Raw genomic sequence first — 21,648 nt, forward strand, 5'->3', positions numbered from 1 at the left:
AGAATCAATCAGTGATGCGTCACTCACAGAACCAGAGACTGAGATTCACCGCAGCTCATCTATTTCTGAAACGATGGCCTTCAGGTCTTTATGAATCGGTCTGATTATGACCAGCGAGTGAGCGTGTGTTCAGCCGAGCGAGGCCTTCTAAACACTGCAGCTTTAGTTACGGGTCAGCTGGCATCTGTCTAACGCAGCGCTGTGCCACGAGTCGCCCGACTGCTGTAACGGCCCGGGTCACCGCCGCTCTGACCATTAGCTGCTACAGTCACTCCTGACCACACCAAAAATACATTTCATGCAAAGTACACTAAAAACACATTTTCATATTTATGTACTTAATAAGCCCTGCAACTGTACTTTTAGTATACTAAACTGCTATACTTAAAGTCTGCTAAATTGGAACAGCTAATTTTGTACTTAATGCACTTTAATAGTGCTGAAGTACAATTAAAGATCTGCTTAATATATCTGATCGAGCTAAAGTGGAACTATTGCAAGCACACTTCAGGTACACTTTAAATATTTAGCCGATATTATTCAAAGATGATACAATTCTCATCAAAAGTGAAACATTTTACACTTAATATTAAGAAATTTGCATTGTGCACAAGTAGTACGTCAAATAAAGTTTAATTACAATTTTTATATCAGTACGTCTCGACCTGAGTTATGTCGGTAAATATGTTAATAGATTTGAACTGTACTTAGTATGAAATGCATTTTAAATAATTACTTTTTTACTAGGGACATCAGAATGCTTCAGCGAGGCGTTACATACAGAACCATGATGTGTGAACCCATAAAAAGTGCATTCTAAATATTAATAGATGCAATAATAATACATAACATTAAATTCCGCAAGAGTATTGGAGGACTAGAAAACCAAGGTGGTACCAAGATGTTCACGGAGTGAACTGACCTTCTTTAAAAGTGTCTATCATTGTTCAATCGCAGAACTGGAGCATGTGAAAGTGATGAAAGCATAACTCTCAGCGCTCACAGATCCGGACACACACGTCTGACCCGCCCACAGGCGCTCTGATTGGTCAGCTAGATCCTGACCTCAGGCCTCTTGCTCTCTTCAGAGGGCGTGTCCATCCGTTCCTCCCTGACCAATCACAGTCCAGCAGCGCCCAGTGTGGGTCCAAAGGTTTGTGGGTCCAAAATGGCCCAGATAAACGCTGGTGTTTGAGAGAAACACACGAGTGAGTGTGAATGTTTGCCTCTCACACACTCCACCCCCAGCACATGTGCGACCCACGGAAACCAGCTGATCTAGTTTGGACTGCTCCTTTGCTCAACACACACAAACTCATTACAGCCTGCGGAGCTCCTCTCCACCGACAGACACGCATTCGTCCGGTTTGTGTGGAACGCGAGATCTGAACTCTCACACTGAGAAACCAGCCCAAGAAAAGCAAACAAGCTGCATGACTGACATCTCTGTGCAGTGTATACGGTGTTGTGTGTCATGTTACCGTCTCCTCGGCATGATGATGATGTCATTAATGGCATCACGTGTGGATCTGACAAGTGTTAGATTTCTTTAATTGAATATTCTAAATAGCCAAGAAAACTGATTTATGGACAGTTACGTCACATTTCATGTGTGTTTATATATAAATCAAGATATCCGTTATACGTAGGGTTGGGAATCGAAAATCAATTCCAGAATCGGATACTTAAGGTCAAAATTAAAATTTCAACTCCAATCAATTCCTGTGTGCACATCTTTTTATTTTAGGTGGTGAAAAGTGGCTGTTAAGAGTCATTCATTCAAAAACCCTGATTCATCCAGTAATGAAACAAGTCAATCTTGAGTGAGTCACTGAAGCATTACATTCATAAATTCCATCAGATTTTGTTTAGTTATTTGATATTTTTCATTCAGAGTTGTGGGAGAACTACAACCTCCATAAAAATTAAAAAAGTCTGTTTATCCAGAATCATGCAGCACTATTTTGCACACAAACAGCTCTTTATCCAGTTTTTATGTAGTCGACAGATTTTTGTTCATGGTGTTCAGCAGCAATTCAATATTTTGCTGTGATATAAATGTGTGATATCTAAATGTTAGACTTCATTTATTTAACCACATTGGAATCAAAACTGGGAATCGATAAGCAGAATCTGAAGTTAAATGATAGTCAACCCTAGTTATACGTCAGACGTCTACTGTAAGTGTGTTACTTTAAATCTAAATGACTACTTGTAGTAATGGATTGTTTGCTGCACTTTCAACTGAGTTTGCACCATATTTACTAGGGATACACTGATGTATCAGCCAATAATCGATATCAACTGATAAAAGCACCATCGGATGATTGTTTAAAACAGCTGACGATCAGGGTTGAATATATCCTGTCAATCAAAAAGCAGCAGAAAAAGAGTCATCAGATTGCAACTGAAGAAAATGCCTCATGTGTAGAAGTAACAGTCTCTCTTTGACCCTATGAATCACATATAGTTCAAGCCAGGGTTGCCAGGTCATGATTTTCCCTTCACCAAACATTATTTGTAATGTGCCTCCCATCCAATAATCGCAAAGATCGCTTTGTGCTTTGTTACGTCCGATAGGAAGGCTTTTAAATTACGTTCATTACAAAATTCAAACAATAAATGCTGTTTTAACGCTCATGTGCTGTGACAGATCGCTGTAGCGTCTCAGTTCAAGCGGCAGCGCAGAGCGCATCAAACATGAAATATAGCATGCCATAAACAAATGAACATCAGAAGGTACAGTACAGCTCACTAAAATGTATCCTGTCTCATGTAATCACTCAATCAGTGTTTCAACAGCGGAAACAGCAAATAAAAGAGCTTGAGGTCAATAAAATACTTTACATTGCATTTACCTCAGGAAAGTGTTCACTGTTCATTAGTTAGCAATAAAACACTAGAGAGGAGCTGATAATTAAATATATATGTTTGAATAATTAAAAATACATAATGTGCAATTGAGTTGCATAGAAACATTTCAATTTGTAAGTTTTAGCGCGTTAATTATATTCCTACTCTAATCTGTTTTTTTAAATATAAACATTTAATTGGTGTCCGTCATAAAAACTTAAAGGGGTCATATGATGTTACTAAAAACATTATTGTGTGTATTTGGTGTAAAGCAATGTGTTTATGTGGTTTAAAATTAAAAGAAACATTTTCAACAAATGTGTTGAAAGGGGAAGTCGTGGCCTAATGGTTAGAGAGTCGGACTCGTAATCCAAAGGTTGTGGGTTCGAGTCTCGGGCCGGCAGGGATTGTAGGTGGGGGGAGTGAATGTCCAGCGCTCTCTCCACCCTCAATACCACGACTGAGGTGCCCTTGAGCAAGACACCAAACCCCCAACTGCTCCCCGGGCGCCGCAGCATAAATGCCCACTGCTCCGGGTGTGTGTTCACGGTGTGTGTGTGTGTTCACGGTGTGTGTGTGTGTGTGTGTGTTCACTGCTGTGTGTGTGTGTGTGTGTGTGTGTGTGTGTGTGTGTGTTCACTGTGTGTGTGCACGTTGGATGGGTTAAATGCAGAGCACGAATTCCGAGTATGGCAGTACTTGGCAGTATGTCACTTCACTATTTGTTGCATCCAGTGGGGACATAATTACTGATTATAGTGGCTTATATTGTCTATTATGTGTCGCGTTGCATCGCATGTCTGCATTTGTGATCGGAGAAACGACAAGCGCTACTCTACTCTGCTCAAAACTCACATCAGTAGCAGAAAGGTATTTACAGGCTATGAGTCAGAAGCGCCAGACTGTCCTTGCAAAGTTGGAATTGTTGATTTCTTTTCCCTTAATAAAAGCAAACTATTGGTATCAGCAGACCTTATTCTGAATAATCAGCTGGAGAAATTCAGCACTGATGCATCCCTAGTATCTACTTGTTTATTACTAAGCTACAGTTTTTTTGCATGTTCTTTTAGGTTTTGTGTGATCTTTATATAAAAACAACATGCATCTGTCCTCATTTAAATGCGTGCGTGTATCAGATGTCCAAAACAATATTTATATATTTCCTATATTTCTATGCACAACAAAGGCAGCTGCTCTCCTTTCTAAAGCGAGCGTGTGAGATCATGAGATGACAGGTAAGCGTCTCTCCCTCGCTGCAGGGCAAACGCTGGGTGGGGTTCAGCATACTTCACCATACTCCATCATACTTCAGCCGTCCTCCATCAGCAGTGCAGAGCTTCTCTGTCCACGGCTCTGAGATTCTCCCTGAGTGTCACCTCTAAAAATCTATTTCCATCCCCCCTCAATCCCATTCCTGCTTTTAAAGGAAAACACTGAGATAACAGCTGCTCGAGCCCTCGGGAGACGGCAGGAGAGGGGGAGGGACGGAGAGAGAGACAGATTCCAGGCTATACCACAGACAGCTTCTAACTAATAAAAGACTGATTTGTATCGCTGCACAGTAACACTAAAGCCACATGTGTGTGAGACAGATGTGAAGACACAATGAGACAGACAGACAGACAGACGAAGGAACAACTGCTCAAGAGCACCTGGCCCCTTCAGTCAAGACAGACAGCTGGAGAAACACACCAGACTTTCCTCACCTCCATCTCACACACACACACACACACACACACTAACTGAAGGTGTCATCTGCAGCTGCAAATTCTTTCCTTTCTAATATTTCTTTTATACATTCAGCAGAATGCAGTTTACTTATGTAAAAGCTCACACACACACACACACACACACGAGTGAATCACGCTCGATGTTTCCAGGCAGGAAATGCAGCAACATGAATGATTGAGAACTCACCGGCTGCACAGGAGGGTAAAAGACTCCCATCATTCTATTGAAGACAGCAGCGACAGACAGCAGTGTTTCCTGATTCTCAGACGTCAGCGCTCACGATCTCTCTGTCAGAGTCTGACACATTCAAAATCTCCCTCTCTCATTCCCCTGCTCTCTCTCTCTCTCCTCCCTCTCTCAGCCGTCTCTCTCTCTCTCTCTCTCTCTCCTCCCTCTCTCAGCCGTCTCTCTCTCTCTCTCTCTCTCTCCTCCCATATCACTCACTCGTTCCCTCCCCCTCTCTCTCTCTCTCTCTTCTCTCTCTACGCTTTTAAACAAACAAACCCATTTCTTAATTTCCAAGATGATTTTTAGCTTCTATTCCGTTTGATTAGAAATCATAAAAACTGTGTTTATAAATAAATCAAACTGCTCATTTATTTTTGGTTCATTAACCAGCTATCTAAACTAGCATTCCCTAAACAAGTTAAAACATGCAAATCACAGCAAATGGAATCTCATGCTCTCAGCACCAAATATCATCACAATGTGCCATTCCCTTCAATTAATCTTCAAATCCTATAATGTTCAGCTGATAATGTTCAGTTTATTTTTAAGCATCACAAGAGACTATATTGTGTTTCGGATATGATATTACAATAATAATGATATTTACAGACATTCAGTTGTGTGCAAAACCTCTGAAAACACGGCAGATGTGATGCTCAGTCAAACGCTGGTGATAAAGGGATAAAGAGACGGATGGAGGGATTACAGAGAGAAAGAGAAGATAAAGAGCGAGATTAACTACACCAATTGAACAATCTGAACACACACACACACACACACACACACACTCTACAGCTGCTGCTGTAATCTACAAAGCTAATCTAAAACACTGGGACTATTAAGAGTTCAATGATCTTGAAAAGCTCCTTATGTTCTCAGTTTAACACAGATACATTACTATTATTATTAACAATAATTATTGGCAGTTGTAGTAGTATATTTTTAGTTAATGCCATGTCAGCATCTTAGGCTATTTTCATGGCAAAAACAATAAATAAAATAAAATAAAAAAATACAAGCATAATAAATACAATAAAAACCAGCAAATATTATATTACACAAGATTTTTTACATTAACATATGATAAGAGTTCTAAAACTTCTACTGGCAAAATTATACTAAACTCTTTAAGTGAGTTCACTTCAGAAAAGAGTTTTCTACATGCATTAAAAACAGCGGGACAGTCCGATAAAACATGTTTGACAGAAAGGGGAAATGTGCAGAACATGCACCGAGTAGGGTTTTCACCGCTAAGCAAACATGCATGAGTCAGTCTTGTATGACCTATGAGACATCTGCTAAATACCACTTCAAATATAGTTTTATAAGAAATTAAAAATCTGTTTGAAATTTCCGGATGGATTTCATGTCATTTATTCTTTGTACATGTATCCCACTCTTCTTGCCACTTATATAATATATAATGATTAATAATAGGTCTGATTATTATTAATAATAATAATAATAAATTGAATAGTAAATCTTGACTTTATCAGGGTCAGAGTTACAACACAAATGTGCAACCTTCACCTGACGACTGAAAGCGTATCAAACCTTCACCTGACGACTGAAAGCGTATCAAACCTTCACCTGACGACTGAAAGCGTATCAGTGAAAACCAGCATCACTGTTGAAGGATTTCTGAAGGACACCTGTGATAGAAACACTCAAGCCCAGCTAACTGAAAATGCATATAATATACGCGATAAACAGAACACTGTGTTTTCATTATTTGTGACTGAGGAACTGCAGCTCGTGAATAACGGAGCGAATCACTGAGGTTCATGAGTCTGATCTGCAGAAAGAGCTTATTCTGTGTTTCAGAGCGACTGACTGACGGTTGACCTCCTGTAATGACCATCAGAGTGAGAGAGAGAGAGACGGACGGTCATTCGGTCATCTGTGTGACACCAGCGTGAAGATTCACTCGCACCTTTAGATTCCTTAACTGCGCAACAGAACATTTAAGCTCCAGATCTGTGAATAATGAAGACTTCAATTAAACCTGCAGGCAAAGGCCCCTCAAAATAACATCAATTACCAGACGGAGATACGAGATGAAGAGCGCTCTGCACCTGAGAGAACGAGCACACTCGGCCTGATTACTGGACACTAATTAACCTCAGAGGACACCTGACGATACGAAAGCATCACAGACTCTCCATACAGACAGCACTGCTCCCGGGAGAGATCAGTCTAATCAGACTAATAACAGAGTCCGATAGACGGCAGTCAGGGTAAAGGCACATTTAGCTTCTGACAGGAACGAAACGGAGCAATGTTTTAATCAATACGTAAATATGTTGCACGCTTCTCTCAAAAACGAAATAAACAACACAAACTGACAGCGGTGAGAAAGCATCTGATTACAGCGATGTGATGTTAGTTCGGTCCTCCAGTCACGTCATGTTTATTTATACAGTGCTTTATACGACAGACAGCCTTAAATCAAACCGCTTTACAGCATTAAACATGAAAAACCAGAGTCAGTGTTGCTTTCAGTTAGAATTACAGCTTGATTTTCTGTAACATAGCAGCTCTCCAGTGGAGATATAGCTAATGATAAAATCTGTTTATTAGTGGCAAAAACAAATATTTCATTAAACTGATAGTTTGGTTTGCAGAAATCAAAGCTTGATCTGGACTGCTTTGATTATAACTCTATAAAAAGGTATTTGTGTGCCAAATATATTTATTTGTATAAATTAATTGCAGAATTATGACATATGATTTTCAAAAGCTGAAGTCATTACCTTTATTTATTTGTTAGAAATATATATATATATATATATATATATATAATATATAATATATATATATATATATATATATATATATATATATATATATATATATATATATATAAAAAACTCAATATTTCAACTAACTGCAAAAGCTGAATAATCAAATCAAAGTCCATTGATAAATCTGTGAAATAATCGACGGTTAGTCAATTAATTGCTCTAATAATTGTTAGATTAATTGATTAAAGTAATCATCTGTTGCAGCCCCAGATGTGAAAATGTCCATCAGGGGCCTTTATACCGAGTGCCATTGTAAAGACTGTAAATCTGTCCCTTGTTAAATTAAATATGGCCTCTAACCTGATTAAAGTCTATAGTTTGCTTTTGGTGAAACAAAACTCTAATAAACAAGAATATGAAAAACATGCATTTTATTTTAATGGAAGCTTCTTAATATTTAATAAATCAAATTTATATTCAACATTCAGGTTTATTTTGATGAAGCTTAGAGCAGTGCATTATGGGATAGCGTTCACATGAAGGATGCGTGTGATCCGTGTCTCTCAGTGTTGGTGAGCTCTGTAGCGCCGCCTCTAACTGGGCTGCAGGTTTAATTGGTGTATAGTGCTGTATAATCAGATTAGCGCCGGCCCACACGCGCCTCGCCGCTCCGGCAGGGTTCAAGCCCGGCTATTGTTTACACATTAAAACAAGACGATAATCACCACACGAGGGACAAACAGACACCGCTGCGCTTTTACTACAGGACTTTAACAGTGACTTATTAGAGTCCAAAAGATCCACCGTAGTTAATATTTATAGCAGATGAGACGAGCCGATCGGGACGCCTACACAACACATGATACGAGGAATCAGCCTGTTTCGCTCTCAGCTCTGATGTGTAAAAGGATCGAGTAAATGGAGTTTAGGACGGTTCTGAAGAGAATCACGGGTTGTTTCTGCTCTGCTGCTGCGTCTCTTTTCATCTTCTCTTGATAAACACCCTCTTTCAGCTCCACGCAGCTCCCAGCTGGAACTAACGTCCCTCCTACAGTCCCCTGAGGGAACACTTAGCAGTGCGCACTGCGCCGCTCAACAGACAGAAGCACACTGGGATCATCTGCAGTGCTGATGTTTGCACATCCAATCTCATGAAAACACAGCCGGACCACAATGCACTGCAACAACCCAAAGAAACCAATCATAGTGTGCTAGACTATTTATAGGACCATGGTGATTTTTTTTTATTTTTATTTATATCATTTATGGTCCCGCTTTCAAAATTCTCATTTCTGTAATACTTCAGACCTTTTTCTGCATTACTCTTAATGACTTATGTAATGCAAAAAAAATCCCACACTGTGCAGTACAGTAATACAGCCAAAGATTTTTAAGTTCAAATCTGTCTACGTTAAATTCTGTGCAAATGATTAAATTAGATTTATTAATTTAGCAGATGTTTTATCCATTTTTTTGCATCACACAAATGGAAATGAAAAACAATGTCACAATGGAAAAAGTGTTCACGATCCTAAAGAGAGGCCAGAAATGATTTAAGTTGATCAAAATCCAGCTTCTTTCTTTGGGTTTTGGACTGAAATACGAGCTGGACGTGTTCTTGAGATTCAGCCCAGATTCTGCTTTCAGACTTAAAGTCTGAGTGTTTTTTCTGCTGATATTTGAGGATCAGCTCAGATCTAAAGGCCATCCAGAGAATGAAGACAGAAACATCTGGAGTCCATGTGTGTGAAACAGACGACTCGAGCTGAGAGAGACAATGAGTCACAGAGAACCCCTCCACCACCCCGTCATGTGCCTCATTTCCTTAAGGACTGAGCCAGCCGCTCGCTGCCAACACACACACACACACACACACACACACACACACACACACACAGACAGATCTTCTGAGAGCAGAAACTATGATTCCCTCAAACTTACTGACCTGTAACTTCCAGTGAAAGGAGAACAGCAGAATGGAGTGATCAGGCAAGAGAAGGACAAGAAAGTGAACAGATGGTGCAGCTGAAGGAGGAGCTCAGTGAAGGACGGAGGTGAAGAAGAAAGACGAGATGATTTAAGAACGAGAGGACGAGTGTTTCAAAGCTCTTGGCTACTTCATGTGTGTCTGTTAGTGCCATGAGTCTGACTGCAGTTTATACTTCCTGTGTGTGTGTGTGTGTGTTACTGCTGAACGCATTTAAGATGGAGGTCTGGCATCTTGACATCAGTCGTGTGTGTGTGTGTGTGTGTGTGTGTGTGTGTGTGTGTGTGTGTGAGAGTGAGTGAGTGAGTGAGTGAGAGACTCAGTCAATGAGGGGCTATAGAAAAAAAAAAAAGACTAAGAAAATGAAAAACATATTGCTCAACACACAAAAAAAATAAAGCTCTTTTAGAAGGTCACTAAAAAGCACACACTCTAAAGGGAACAAGCTCAACGCAAGTACACTGGACAACACTGCATTCTCACTAAAGCTGGGGAACGTCTTCTACAGCCTGCTTTCTTCACATTTTTATATCTAGCTATATGATTAACATCTAATTTAACGACAGACATCTGAAGGAAACTGTATCGCCCTCCAGAGAACCGAAGACCACGCACATTAATATTGCACTTGTATACTTGCGTAAACATTCACATCAAAATAAAGACCAGAAATAATTTTACGCCAAAAGCATTAACGAACAGACGTAACACAAACACTGAACTGTGATTCCTCCACTCACGTGATCTGGAAGTAGCTACCTACCTACTTTCAGTATTGTGACGCATTTCTAACTGAAATGCAATATTGAGTAGAGGGCGGGGTTTATTTCAGTGCTCCTCCTCTCACTCGTGGTTAGAGGGGCGTGGCTAGGGATACTCCGCCCACACCATCAAACTGACATCAAACAAAACGCCATTCCAGAGCAGAAGCACATTTTAATTTACCAAGACAACTTCTTCCATTAGTCTGCACAGATTATGAGTTCACGACAAGACTAGCAATGTGCGCTAACAAAGTAAACTGCATCAACTTTGAATTCATGTGGAGTTTAATTTGAGGCAAACTTTTAAGACACTTACTTGACTCCAGACCAGCAGAGATTTGTGCGCTCGCTCTATTGTCTATTGCAATAACCATCACACCCCGATTTTACTGCTCATGGGGTCAAAGTTCAAAGTTGCCATGGTAACATGTGTGCAATCCCATAAGGGTAATTACAGGAGACGGGGGGTAAGTAGGGCACATTACAGTGGCAGAGCAACCCATCCGAGCATATTCAATACATGCAGCTCAGTGCATGAGGTAAAAACGCAAAGGCTTATCTGCAAATCTCCAATCAGAGCGCGTGTGTGTGTGTGTGTGTGTGTGTGTGTGTGTATTACCCCCCCCCAGCAGCCCACGTCAGGATAAATGGGAGATCAGAGACTAATGCCACTCTGAAACAAGTGTAGATCTCTTTAGCACAACAAAAAGCCTCTTTACTGTCAGTGATACAGCAAATCCTCTTCTGACGGCGCTCGCATGTGTGTGAGAGAGAGACCGATGCGATTTTAATATCAGCAGAGGCTCAGATGGCAACTCAATGAAGTCCTACAGATTTTGACCATTGATTTTTGGCTTTTTAACAAATTTGCACTCACAAAAAAACAAGAAACCATTGCATGAACTTAACTACAAACACTGGACCTGGACACCACTGTTCTCCAAGAAGCTCCGCCACACACTGTAGATGTGTGTTAAACAGGCTGGAAGATGGAATCAGAGTGGTGTGTGTACACACTTTAAATCGACATCTCATTCCTTTAATTTCCTCCATCTCCTGCTCTTCATAAGTGCACGGCTCTTGTTACCAAACGCTTTGGTTCCTGCAGCCCCCACTCCATTTCTGTCTCTGCTGCAGGCATATTTCCAGACTCTCGCTCTCGGAGCAGGATCAATACCTTTTTTGGGCTACACCAGCGAGCTCCACACACACACACACACACATCTGCTCTGTCTTAAACAGTCATGGTGCAGTTTAGAGGAACCATGAGCCATTAGCCTGTGAAAATGAGCCATTAGGGTCCATGCAGCACTTTAGATCACTTACCGGAGAATGAATGGAATGAAAGAAGAAGAGATGGATCAAAAGCTGAAATGAGAGATGAGATCACGTCTGTCTACAAACACAGAGCAGAAGTGCTCGTGCTGGAGGATGGAAAAGTACCGCAGGATGGAGAGATGGAGAGGACTGCAGGCCTCGGATGAGAGAGAGAGAGAGAGAGAGAGCAGCGCTGGAAAATCACCTCCATGATTCAGGATCATAACAGCACCGTATAGAGAGAGAAACCCATGCATGAGCGAGATTCACAATCATGCCTGTCTGTTTTCATCTCAAAGCTGAGAAGCACACAGCATCTATTCTTTCATCAACACAAACGCACAGAACGAATGGTGCTTTTAACGCTTACCTGTCCGATCTCTCCGGTTCCGTCCATCCGCGCTCGTTTGCATTCCGCCCCGATCGAATCCCCCGCCGCCGCGGCACCCTCCGGCTCCGGGTCCCCGCGCTTCATCCCCCGAACCGCCGCCGAACCCGCGTCCAGATCCCTGTCGCGCTCCAGGATCCCGCGGCTCACGGGCAGCATTACAGATGCGACGTCGGTCGACATTAACATTGAAGTGGGCCGCAGACGCTGCGTATGAAGAGCGAGCAGCGCAGGCGAGATGTTCTGGCAGAGGATCAGCGGCGCTTTATGGATCAGAACCGACGCTCATCTGACGCGTTCAAACCCGTTACAATGTGACGCGCGCGTGCCGCATTAAAGGCCTTTGAAGAGTAGCGAGTATCTCGGGCCTGGACAGAACCGAGAGCAGAATAACCCCAGCGAGCCTCGGAACGCTTCGGTAGATGAGAGGATCTCGCGATGTGGAACGGAAAACGGTGAGGAAAAGAAAACGGGTCTAAACGCATGGAGGGCGAAGGCGAAGGAAACGCGTAATGCGTCTGAAGGGTTCGGATCTCAAACGCTCTTCCAACAAATTAAACGCAAAATCGTCAAGTTCGTCTTTAAAAACAAGCGTCGCGGGAAAACGCGAGAGAAACGCGATGCATCATTCCAGTCCTTCGAGCGATTCAAGCGATTTCCTAAAACAAAGGAGTGGCGTGGAGCTGCTGCCTTTCCTTTCCTTTCTTCTCTCTCTCTCTCTCTCTCTCTCTCTCTCTCTGTGTGTCTCTCTCTCTCTCTCTCTCTGTGTGTGTGTCTCTCTCTCTCTCTCTCTCTCTCTCTCTCTCTGTGTGTGTCTCTCTCTCTCTCTCTCTCTCTCTCTCTCTCGCTCTCTCTCTCCTCAATGGATTCTAGCGGCGCACGCGCACACGCGCCCCTTCTCTCCGGTTTCCTCGCGCTCTCGTTGCTTTATTCTTGCTGCGGTATTCCCGGTTTGAGCACGAAGCGCTTTTATCGTTAAGAACCGAACGCGAGACCGCGTCTGGCTAGATGTGTGTTGTTATAATCTCAGCGTTTTCTTTGCTTTGACCCGCGAAGCGTCAACATGTGACGAGCCAATAATGAACGCTCCGTATGGAAAAAACACCCGTTTGGAGAAAAACAGGCGAATCTGCTGTAAATGTAGGCTGATCTGTCGGTGTGAGCAGATGATCAGAGCGCATATGTTTATCGATTATGTGATTGATATGCGGTAGAGGTTGTTCTGCTGGAGTCGCAGCGGTGCGGCATCTAGCGGCATCTATACTCTCTCGCAGCACGCTCTGACTCCTGTGTTCGGGATCATTATAGTCCCGATCACTTTAGGAATCATTCGATTCACATTTCAAATAAAATATGAACATCTACTCTAGCAGTCAAAAGGGAAAGATGTCTCTTCTGCTCACCAAGCCTGCTTTTATTTGATGCAAAATACAGCAAAAGCAGTAATATTGTGAAATATGTTTACTCTTTAAAATTACTGTTTTCTATTTGAATATATTTTAAAATATAATGTATTCCTGTGATTTCAAAGCTGAATTATTAGCATCATTACGCCAGTCACACGATCCTTCAGAAATCATTCTGATTTGCTGCTCAAAAAACATTTATTATTATTATTATTATTATTATGTTGAAAACAGCTGAGTAGAATACTTTCAGGTTTCTTTCTTTTCTCTTTCTATCTATTTCTTGTGTGCATTTATTTTACAGGCAGCCGTGTATCAAATCAAATCAAAATGTATTTATAAAACACCTTAAAAAACACTGTGTACCAAAGTGCTGTACAATTACATTAAACACAATAAAATACAAAGAAAAAGATAATAATACAGCAAGAGCAAAATAAAATGCAATAAGATAAACTAATATTAATGCATCCCAATAGTCCTCACAAAGCAGCAAAGACCTCATCAAACAAATGTCTTAAGACGGGTTTTAAACATGTTTACAGAGGCAGACGATCTGATAGATATTATAGATCATCCCACAGCTTTGGGGCAGCCGCTGAAGAAGCACGATCTCCTTTGGTTCTTAGACGTGACCGAGGAATTTCAAGCAGCAGCTGGTCTCCGGATGTCAGAGATCTCCGTCAACAATGAAAATTCACCAGCTCAGAAATATCTTCTGTTGCCACACATGTAGGGCCTTGAAAGTATATGATGGACTCTTTCTAAAAGTTCCCTTGATGAGAATGTGCAGTTACTCAACTCTCCCCTACAGAACTTACTGAGAGTAAAACTGACCGACTTCAGATCTCTTAAGATGCGATGAAACTGGACTTAAACACTCCAGAAACTTACTTTCTATAAATCTATACTGTGAAAAACATTCACTGCAGTAAAAGTGGGACAACTAGCCCCAATGCCCCAGTTCTAGAGTATTTTGTTGTTGTGGTGCGTGTTGAATCTCAGTGAGGCCACGTAACTGGATCTGGATCTCTTGAACAACTCATGAGAAGAGTTCATGTTTATACAGTTATACAGCGCTGGCCAAAATGATCAGAACACTATATATTCAGCAGCTAAACATGGTTTGAAGTATCTTCTGCTGGAGTGTGTCAGTAGGAAACATTGATTTAGCCATTAATTGTAATAATCCAGTGAGATGTTTGAGATCTGATCTGATCATCATCAGTCTGTCTGGAGTGACATGAAGAAACAGAACAAACTGAGACTGAATCCAGAAGAACTGTGTCTCCAAGACGCTTCAAGAGACCTATAAGTTAACAGTACAGTGCCGTTAACAGTTTTAGATACTTGTGTAAAAATGCTGTAAAATGAGGATGCTGTCAATAATAATGGAAATAATGGTGTGACTTTATATGCAGACCTTGAGCCAAAAACTCATCACCAAACACCAATGACTTGTACAGACACTATAAGGACAAAAGTGTTGGGACGCCCCCTTCTTTAGAACAGAAAAAGGCCCTAACACAACTGTGGCAACAAAGATGGAAACATAATTCATGTATTTAAAAATTGTATTTCCATCTCTGTGGCAACAGTTAACAGTTTGTTTCTCTGTTTCTGCCACGGGATTAACATCCCAAGGTAACTAGGAATTACACAAGCTTCAGTCTGGATCCAACCCTTACAAAGACCTGAGAAGAGATGATGCCGACCCCTCAGAGGGCCTCTGGACCAACATACAAAACTAACTAATTTTGCTATAAGTTTAATGGCAACATATAATCATTGCAGTTAATAGTGTTCACCGTATGTTTAATTATGTCATTAACTGCATGCATTTTACTGTTCATTTCTGCCATATGGACATCAACTTCACTGTAAAACAAAAACAAAAAAAAGTTGAGCCAGCTTAAAATTTAAAGGCAACCAGCTTCATCAGATTTTTGAGTTTTCTCAACTTGTTGTTTTAAGTTTATAGAACAAAAGTTGAGAATCTCCTACAAAAATAAGTTGAGAGAAGTCAAAAATCAGCTGAAGCTGGTTGCCTTAAAATTTTAAGCTGGTTCAACTCTTTTTCTTTTTTGTTTTAGTGTTGACAGTCACCACTGATTAAGCTACTCCTAAATATAATGTAGAAACTTTAATTTTCTGTGAAGCTGCTTTGCAGCGATTTGTATCGTGAAGAGCTCTATACAAATAAACATGAATTGAATTATTACATTTAATGGCAAAATTAATGTTTGAAAATGTAAACTGATATTTCTGACACACTACTGCAAAAAATAGAAATAACTGGCCATTTTGTAGCTACTGAAACTACTAGTGTTCTAATACTTTTGGCCACCTCTGTATGTTCTGGTCAACCATTGGTGTGCTTGTGTTGCATAAAAGCAATAAGACTCCTTAAATCATGAGGAGTCATGCACTCTTGTCTCTTTTATTAATGTGGCAATTCCAGTTTTCTATGGTAAATTTCTAATTGCTTTTGAGTTTAAAAGAACTATCCACACTAGCATCTGATGCTTGATTTATATCCAGGGATCTTTTCAGTGTTAGAACGCTGCAGACATAATGAGCCAAACAGAGTAATATTGATAATAACAGCTAATATTGTGCATCAGAACAGTAGCTCTGGTTTACTGTCACCAGCCGAATGCTGATGTGGAAGTGTATACTTGTTTCTTCTAACGAAATGTTTCTGTGTCATTAAAACTTGTCAAACAAACTCAGGTGCCTCTGAGAGCTAGCGATGCTCGGTTTTCTAGATGAATGTATTATTTTGTTAAACAAATAAAATGGTAAATATAGTTCTAAAACAATGCAAAGTCACTTTGGATAAAAGTGCAGATTTAATTAATGTAAATGCATGATGTGTTACAATCAGGTCGGTCATTGAACGAGAACCCCCATCAATTAAAATGTTATACATGTTTCTGTCTATAAGCTTAAATTGTGTTAAAAAGACAATATGAATGAAATCTGAATGAGTGAAATGAACTTTTAATGAAATAGACTGGATCAGCGTCTGTGTAGAAACAGAAGGATGCACTCTAGATTTGGAGTGAAGTTCTGGAGACTCAGCTGAAATGAAGGAGTGTTTTTGTACACGGTGAACACTGAAACATGTCTGGCTCTGTAGAGTAGTTACGACAGTCCAGGGCTCCTCGGTACAGCTCGTCTGTGGCAGAGGGCCAGAAATGTGTGTATTTGCAAGATGTTACAGTAGATTTACTCATTTGTTCCTTGCATCACCTGTTTACGTGAAGCTCTTCTCGACAGCCTGCAGTTACATCATGAAACTTTGATCGTTAAACTTTTTCTTTTCTTCAGCCAATAAAAGACAGGTTCTATTTGTTGACCCAAAACAACTGCCACAATTGGTTGTGTCCAAACGTCCCACCTCTGTGTCCCGCGGGGAGACACTAAACTAAGGACACGTCTAAGCTGGGTGATGGTCAGACAGACTTTAGCAGAGGCATTGTGAGGATCGAAGCCGGACGCCTCTGTGTTGAGCGAGCAGTGGGTGAGTTATCTGTCAGATATCGTTGATAATTGGTCATACTGGTAATCATTTAAATGGGTCATGACATGCCTTTATATATGAATATGTTAATTGACTCTGCAATAAAAAAAAAAAAAATCATATTTTTGCAAAAACTATGATTTTCAGCCCTCATTCTGAGCCTCCGACAGAAACATTCAGTTTAACAGCTCTGTCTTCTTTAAGGTGTGTCAGCAGCCACTCTTATGATTGGCTAACATCACTGCAGAGACTAATATCAGTGCATGTGAGTAACTGCTGCAGACTCTGTGCACGATTGTACCACAACTGGACAAATATATAATATGTTACACTAAAATATTAGGTTTACTATAGTTAATATATAAAATATTGTAATATAATACAATTAGTTGTAATTAGAAATATGACACAAGACTTCACTACTACAGTTTCTATGGGAGAATACATACCAGAAGCTCATTTATAGCAGAAATACAGTTGAAGTCAAAACTTTACATAAACATTTCAGAATCTGCAAAATGTTAATTATTTTACCAAATCAAGAGGGATCATACAAAATGCATGTTATTGTTTATTTAGTACTGACCTGAATAAGATATTTCACATAAAAGATGTTTACATATAGTCCACAAGAGAAAATAATAGTTGGATTTTAAAAAATGACCCCGTTCAAAAGTTTACATCCCCTTGATTATTAATACTGTGTTGTTACCTGAATGATCCACAGCTGTGTTTTGTTTTAGTGATAGTTGTTCATGAGTCCCTTGTTTATCCTGAACAGTTAAACTGCCTGCTGTTCTTCAGAAAAATCCTCCAGGCCCCACAAATTCTTTGGTTTTCCAGCATTTTTGTGCATTTGAGCCCTTCCCAACATTGCCTGTATGGTTTTGAGATCCATCTTCTCAACTGAGGGACTTATTTGCAGCTATTACAGAAGATTCAAACGCTCACTGATGCTCCAGAAGGAAAAACCATGCATTAAGATCCGGGGCGTGAAAACTTTTGATCAGAATGAAGATGTGTATATTTTTCTTGTTTTGCCTAAATATCATATTTTTTCATTTAGTACTGCCCTTCAGAAGCTACATAAGATACGTACATGTTTTCCAGAAGACAAATTAAGTTAAATTTACCTTGATCTTCAAATTCAAAAAGTTTTCACGCCCCGGCTCTTAGCAATGTAGTCAAAAGGTATAGATTAGAAGATATTCATCAGGTTTTGAATAAAATGTAGCATCACATTCATTGGTAACCATATAAACATTCACAGCACTATGTGCTGGCTGATGATTCCTAAGTTTCAGTCAAATAAATGCTATTTTCGATGTGTTCAATACATACAATATGCATTAAATGGTTATTTATACATGTAAATATACATGACTGTAATGGCAGGAGAAAGCAATGTAGATGTTGTGAGAAAAACTAATAAAACTTTACAAAGCTGCTATGTTTTTCACCTGCACCATATTGGTAGTTTATGGTTTGTCCAACTCTAAAACTTGGGTATTAAAATTATCTCCAAGTTTCACAGTTGTAAATACGCCAACTGTTTGTCAATCCCACAGTTACCCGCCCATAGGAATGAAAAGACTATATTTCTGCTAAAAATTTGTTTCTGGTATGTATTCTCCCATAAGAAACTGTGGTAGTAGCAAACTCTTCTGTCATATTTCTAATTACAACTAATTGTGTTATATTTGACAAAAGTCTACAATCTCACATGCATTGATATTTTCTCTCTGAAGTGATGTAAAAAAATACCTTTATGACTGGTTTTGTGGTTCAGGGTCACAAATGTCAAAAGATCAAAGAAAGCTGCAATCCTCATGACCTTTTTAACCTGATTTTATGAGCTTCTCAGAGACAAACTCTGGGTTTCACGAGGAGGTCTGTAACTTACAGCGTGTCTTCATAGGACAATGACCACTTATATGTCAAAAGATCAAAGAAAACTGGAATCCTCATGTCATGACCCCTTTAACCTGATTTGATGAGGTTCTCAGAGACAAACTCTTGAAATCATAGGTGGATAGGGCTTGGTGGCCACTTCATTCTGGTGCTGAAGTATCTCGAGTAGATCTCGAGTTCATGTTGATAACAGTTATTCTCGTCCGCAGCTCATTTCATCATCATCATCATGTCAAACACCTCGGCTCTGAGCCTGAACTCCAGCGTCTCTGGGTGGCGCCATCCACTCTGGTACCAGTATGAAGTGTGTGCAGAGGCTCCTCATTGGTTCATCTTCTACTTTGGAGTGAAAGTATTGAACCTGGTGGCTGGATTCCCAATGAACGCTCTCGTGTTGTGGCAGATTCTGAGGAAGAAGAGCGAAGGCTCGACGTCAGACGTCTTCATTTTTAACCTCTCCATCCTGGACGCCTATTTTGGCCTCATGACGCCGGTGGATATGGCCAACCGGCTGTACTTCAATGATCCGTCTGTCTGGTACTCACAGCGTTTTGCCTACGGACTCAAAGACGTGACTCCGTTGTTTCTCACCTGTATTTGTCTGGACAGGTACATCGCTGTGGTCCATCCCATCCTCTTCACCGGGATCCGTGACACTCGCATCCGGATCGGCATCTCGGTGCTGGTTTGGGGACTCATCCTGGCCTATTCTCTGACCAAATGCATCTTAGGCGTCATGAGCGTGAATGAAGTCTTCAGCGGAGTCATCCTCTCGGCCTTCTTCATCATGGTGTTCTGCAACCTCTCCATCATCTGGGTCCTCAGGAAGAGTGTCGCAGGGAAAGAAGTCATGAACCCGGTGAAGAAGAGGGCCTTTAAAATGGTGATTATCATCCTTGCCATCATCGTGGTGAACTATCTGCCTCCCGTGGCTCTGTTGCCATTTGCTTCCACCTTTTCGTTCATGAAGCTGCATTGTAAGGTTCTTCTCGGCGTCTTCTCCATGATGGACCTGAGCTGCACCATCGAGCCTTTGCTCTACATCTCTAAGATGGATCGATCCGTGTTCTGTCAATGCCTGCAGAGTCCTTCCAAGAAACCCATCACCGTGAGCGTCTGAAATGAAAAACTCTCTGATTTTATGTGTGTAATCCATTGGTTCTCAACTGGCACGTCTCAGGTCTGTTGTGGTCACTGAACGAGGGAAAAACACAATGTTAAATGCAAAGAAGTAAACAAATCTAAACATTTTGACAGTATAATAGAAATAAAGATCAACCAAATAAACCAAATTAAGAAAAGAGAAAACACCTTCCATTTGCACAGCTACTGATGTCAAAGGTTGTGTGTCCATCAAACGCTACAGAATTTTGGCACAAATTCATCCTACCACAGTAAGATTTCTCTTTCTAGGGTCAAAAGTCAAATTAGACGTATGGATCAACGTGGACAGGGTGTGTGACGCTCTCATCCTCAAACCATGAACAAAACTACACACTCAAAAAAAATACTCGCTCTGTGCAGTGAACTGTGCTGCATGGAAACACTTCAATTTGGTTAAAGTCATGTAAATAACTTTTAATCTTACTGGGCCTTTTCAGGGTCTAATTATTACAATGTTAATATATTTCAATGTTTAATATGTACATTTTAGCACTGTGTTGCATGATGCAGTGTTTATGGTTAGAGTACTGCTCTTATTTGAAATGCTGATTTGATCAAAACCAGTAGAAAAGCACTGATTTAACGAAGCGCTCGTCATCAACATGTTGACTTTATGAAACTGTGCCGGTTGTTGTGTTTTCTGTGTGTCGTGTTTCCCCAGACGTCTCCTGTTTGCCTGTTTCTCAGCTGCTCGTTTGACTCCTAACGACTCTGATTGATCGTCAGACTCTGGGAAGATCAGGCTACAGAGAACGGATCTGAACTTCACTTTCTTCTCCTCACTGTTGTGTTTGTGTCAGATAACCTGATTCTTTTACTTCTCACAGATTAGATACCAGCTTTCCAGATGCATAATTAAGAACATTAATGAGTCACTAATAAAGACGTTAATTAAAATGCCTGGGGATTAATTAAGATCGGACTGAGCTGACGCAGATGGTATGAGTGTAACTAGATAATGCTATGAGATTAATTAACATGAAAAACATTTACAGTAGATGCTCACATGAGCTTGTGTTGTCATTGATCTCAGAATACTAAATGGTTTAATAACCCGAGCATAAACAACCAGAAATATGAACAGTTGCTGTATTTTTGATGCATAAAGGAGCTCTAAAAATGATATACTTACTTGTCTGTGTTCACTTATTCTTTCATTCTGAATTATAGCAGCCACATGTGTAAAACCTCTGAAATGTCAAAATAACTGAAGAGGGACATTTATCTTTAGTGAAAACTGTAAAGCACACATTTTGATATGACATATAAATAAGCATATGAATAATCATGAATCATTGCTAAACCTCCACAGCTTTACATGAGATGACCACTAAGTACATAAATGAGCACACGAGTACAGATTCAAAGACAAAGATCTATTTAATCACAAACTTCACTGATGCTGTTTTTTTAGAAAATAAACATGAAAGGAAGTTTTACATTTAATCAACTGAAATGAAACAGTGTTTTGGTACATGGTGTAGACTGAAATATTTATCGCTCTATAGAGTAGTTGTGATAGTCGAGGTCTCTTATATGACAAAGCTTGTCTGGCAGAGAGCCAGTAATGTGTATTTGCAAGATGTTACGGTAGATTTGTTTCTTGCATCACCTGTTTACGTGAAGCTC

General features: G+C 40.3%; 2 protein-coding genes across 2 annotated transcripts in view; one reads left to right on the top strand and one right to left on the bottom strand.

Moving 5' to 3' along the window:
• LOC306844759 (low-density lipoprotein receptor-like) overlaps positions 1–12,195 on the bottom strand; it is a gene marked incomplete at its 5' end in the record, with an annotated part of 24,404 nt that extends 12,209 nt beyond the window's left edge. The window contains 2 exons of the mRNA XM_079377138.1: positions 8,093–8,246; positions 11,995–12,195. Of these exons, the coding sequence (XP_079233264.1) occupies positions 8,093–8,246; positions 11,995–12,195 (355 nt within the window). The remainder of the gene's footprint in view (positions 1–8,092; positions 8,247–11,994) is intronic.
• A 6,889-nt stretch (positions 12,196–19,084) lies between these two features.
• LOC306844942 (P2Y purinoceptor 1-like) lies at positions 19,085–19,975 on the top strand (the record flags this gene model as incomplete). Its single annotated transcript, XM_079377390.1, has 1 exon — positions 19,085–19,975. One exon carries the CDS (start codon positions 19,085–19,087, stop codon positions 19,973–19,975), a length of 891 nt encoding a protein of 296 aa, XP_079233516.1.
• Between the last annotated feature and the right edge of the window lie 1,673 nt (positions 19,976–21,648).

Source organism: Barbus barbus (assembly GCF_936440315.1).
Source record: "Barbus barbus genome assembly, chromosome: 25".
NCBI lineage: Eukaryota > Metazoa > Chordata > Actinopteri > Cypriniformes > Cyprinidae > Barbus > Barbus barbus.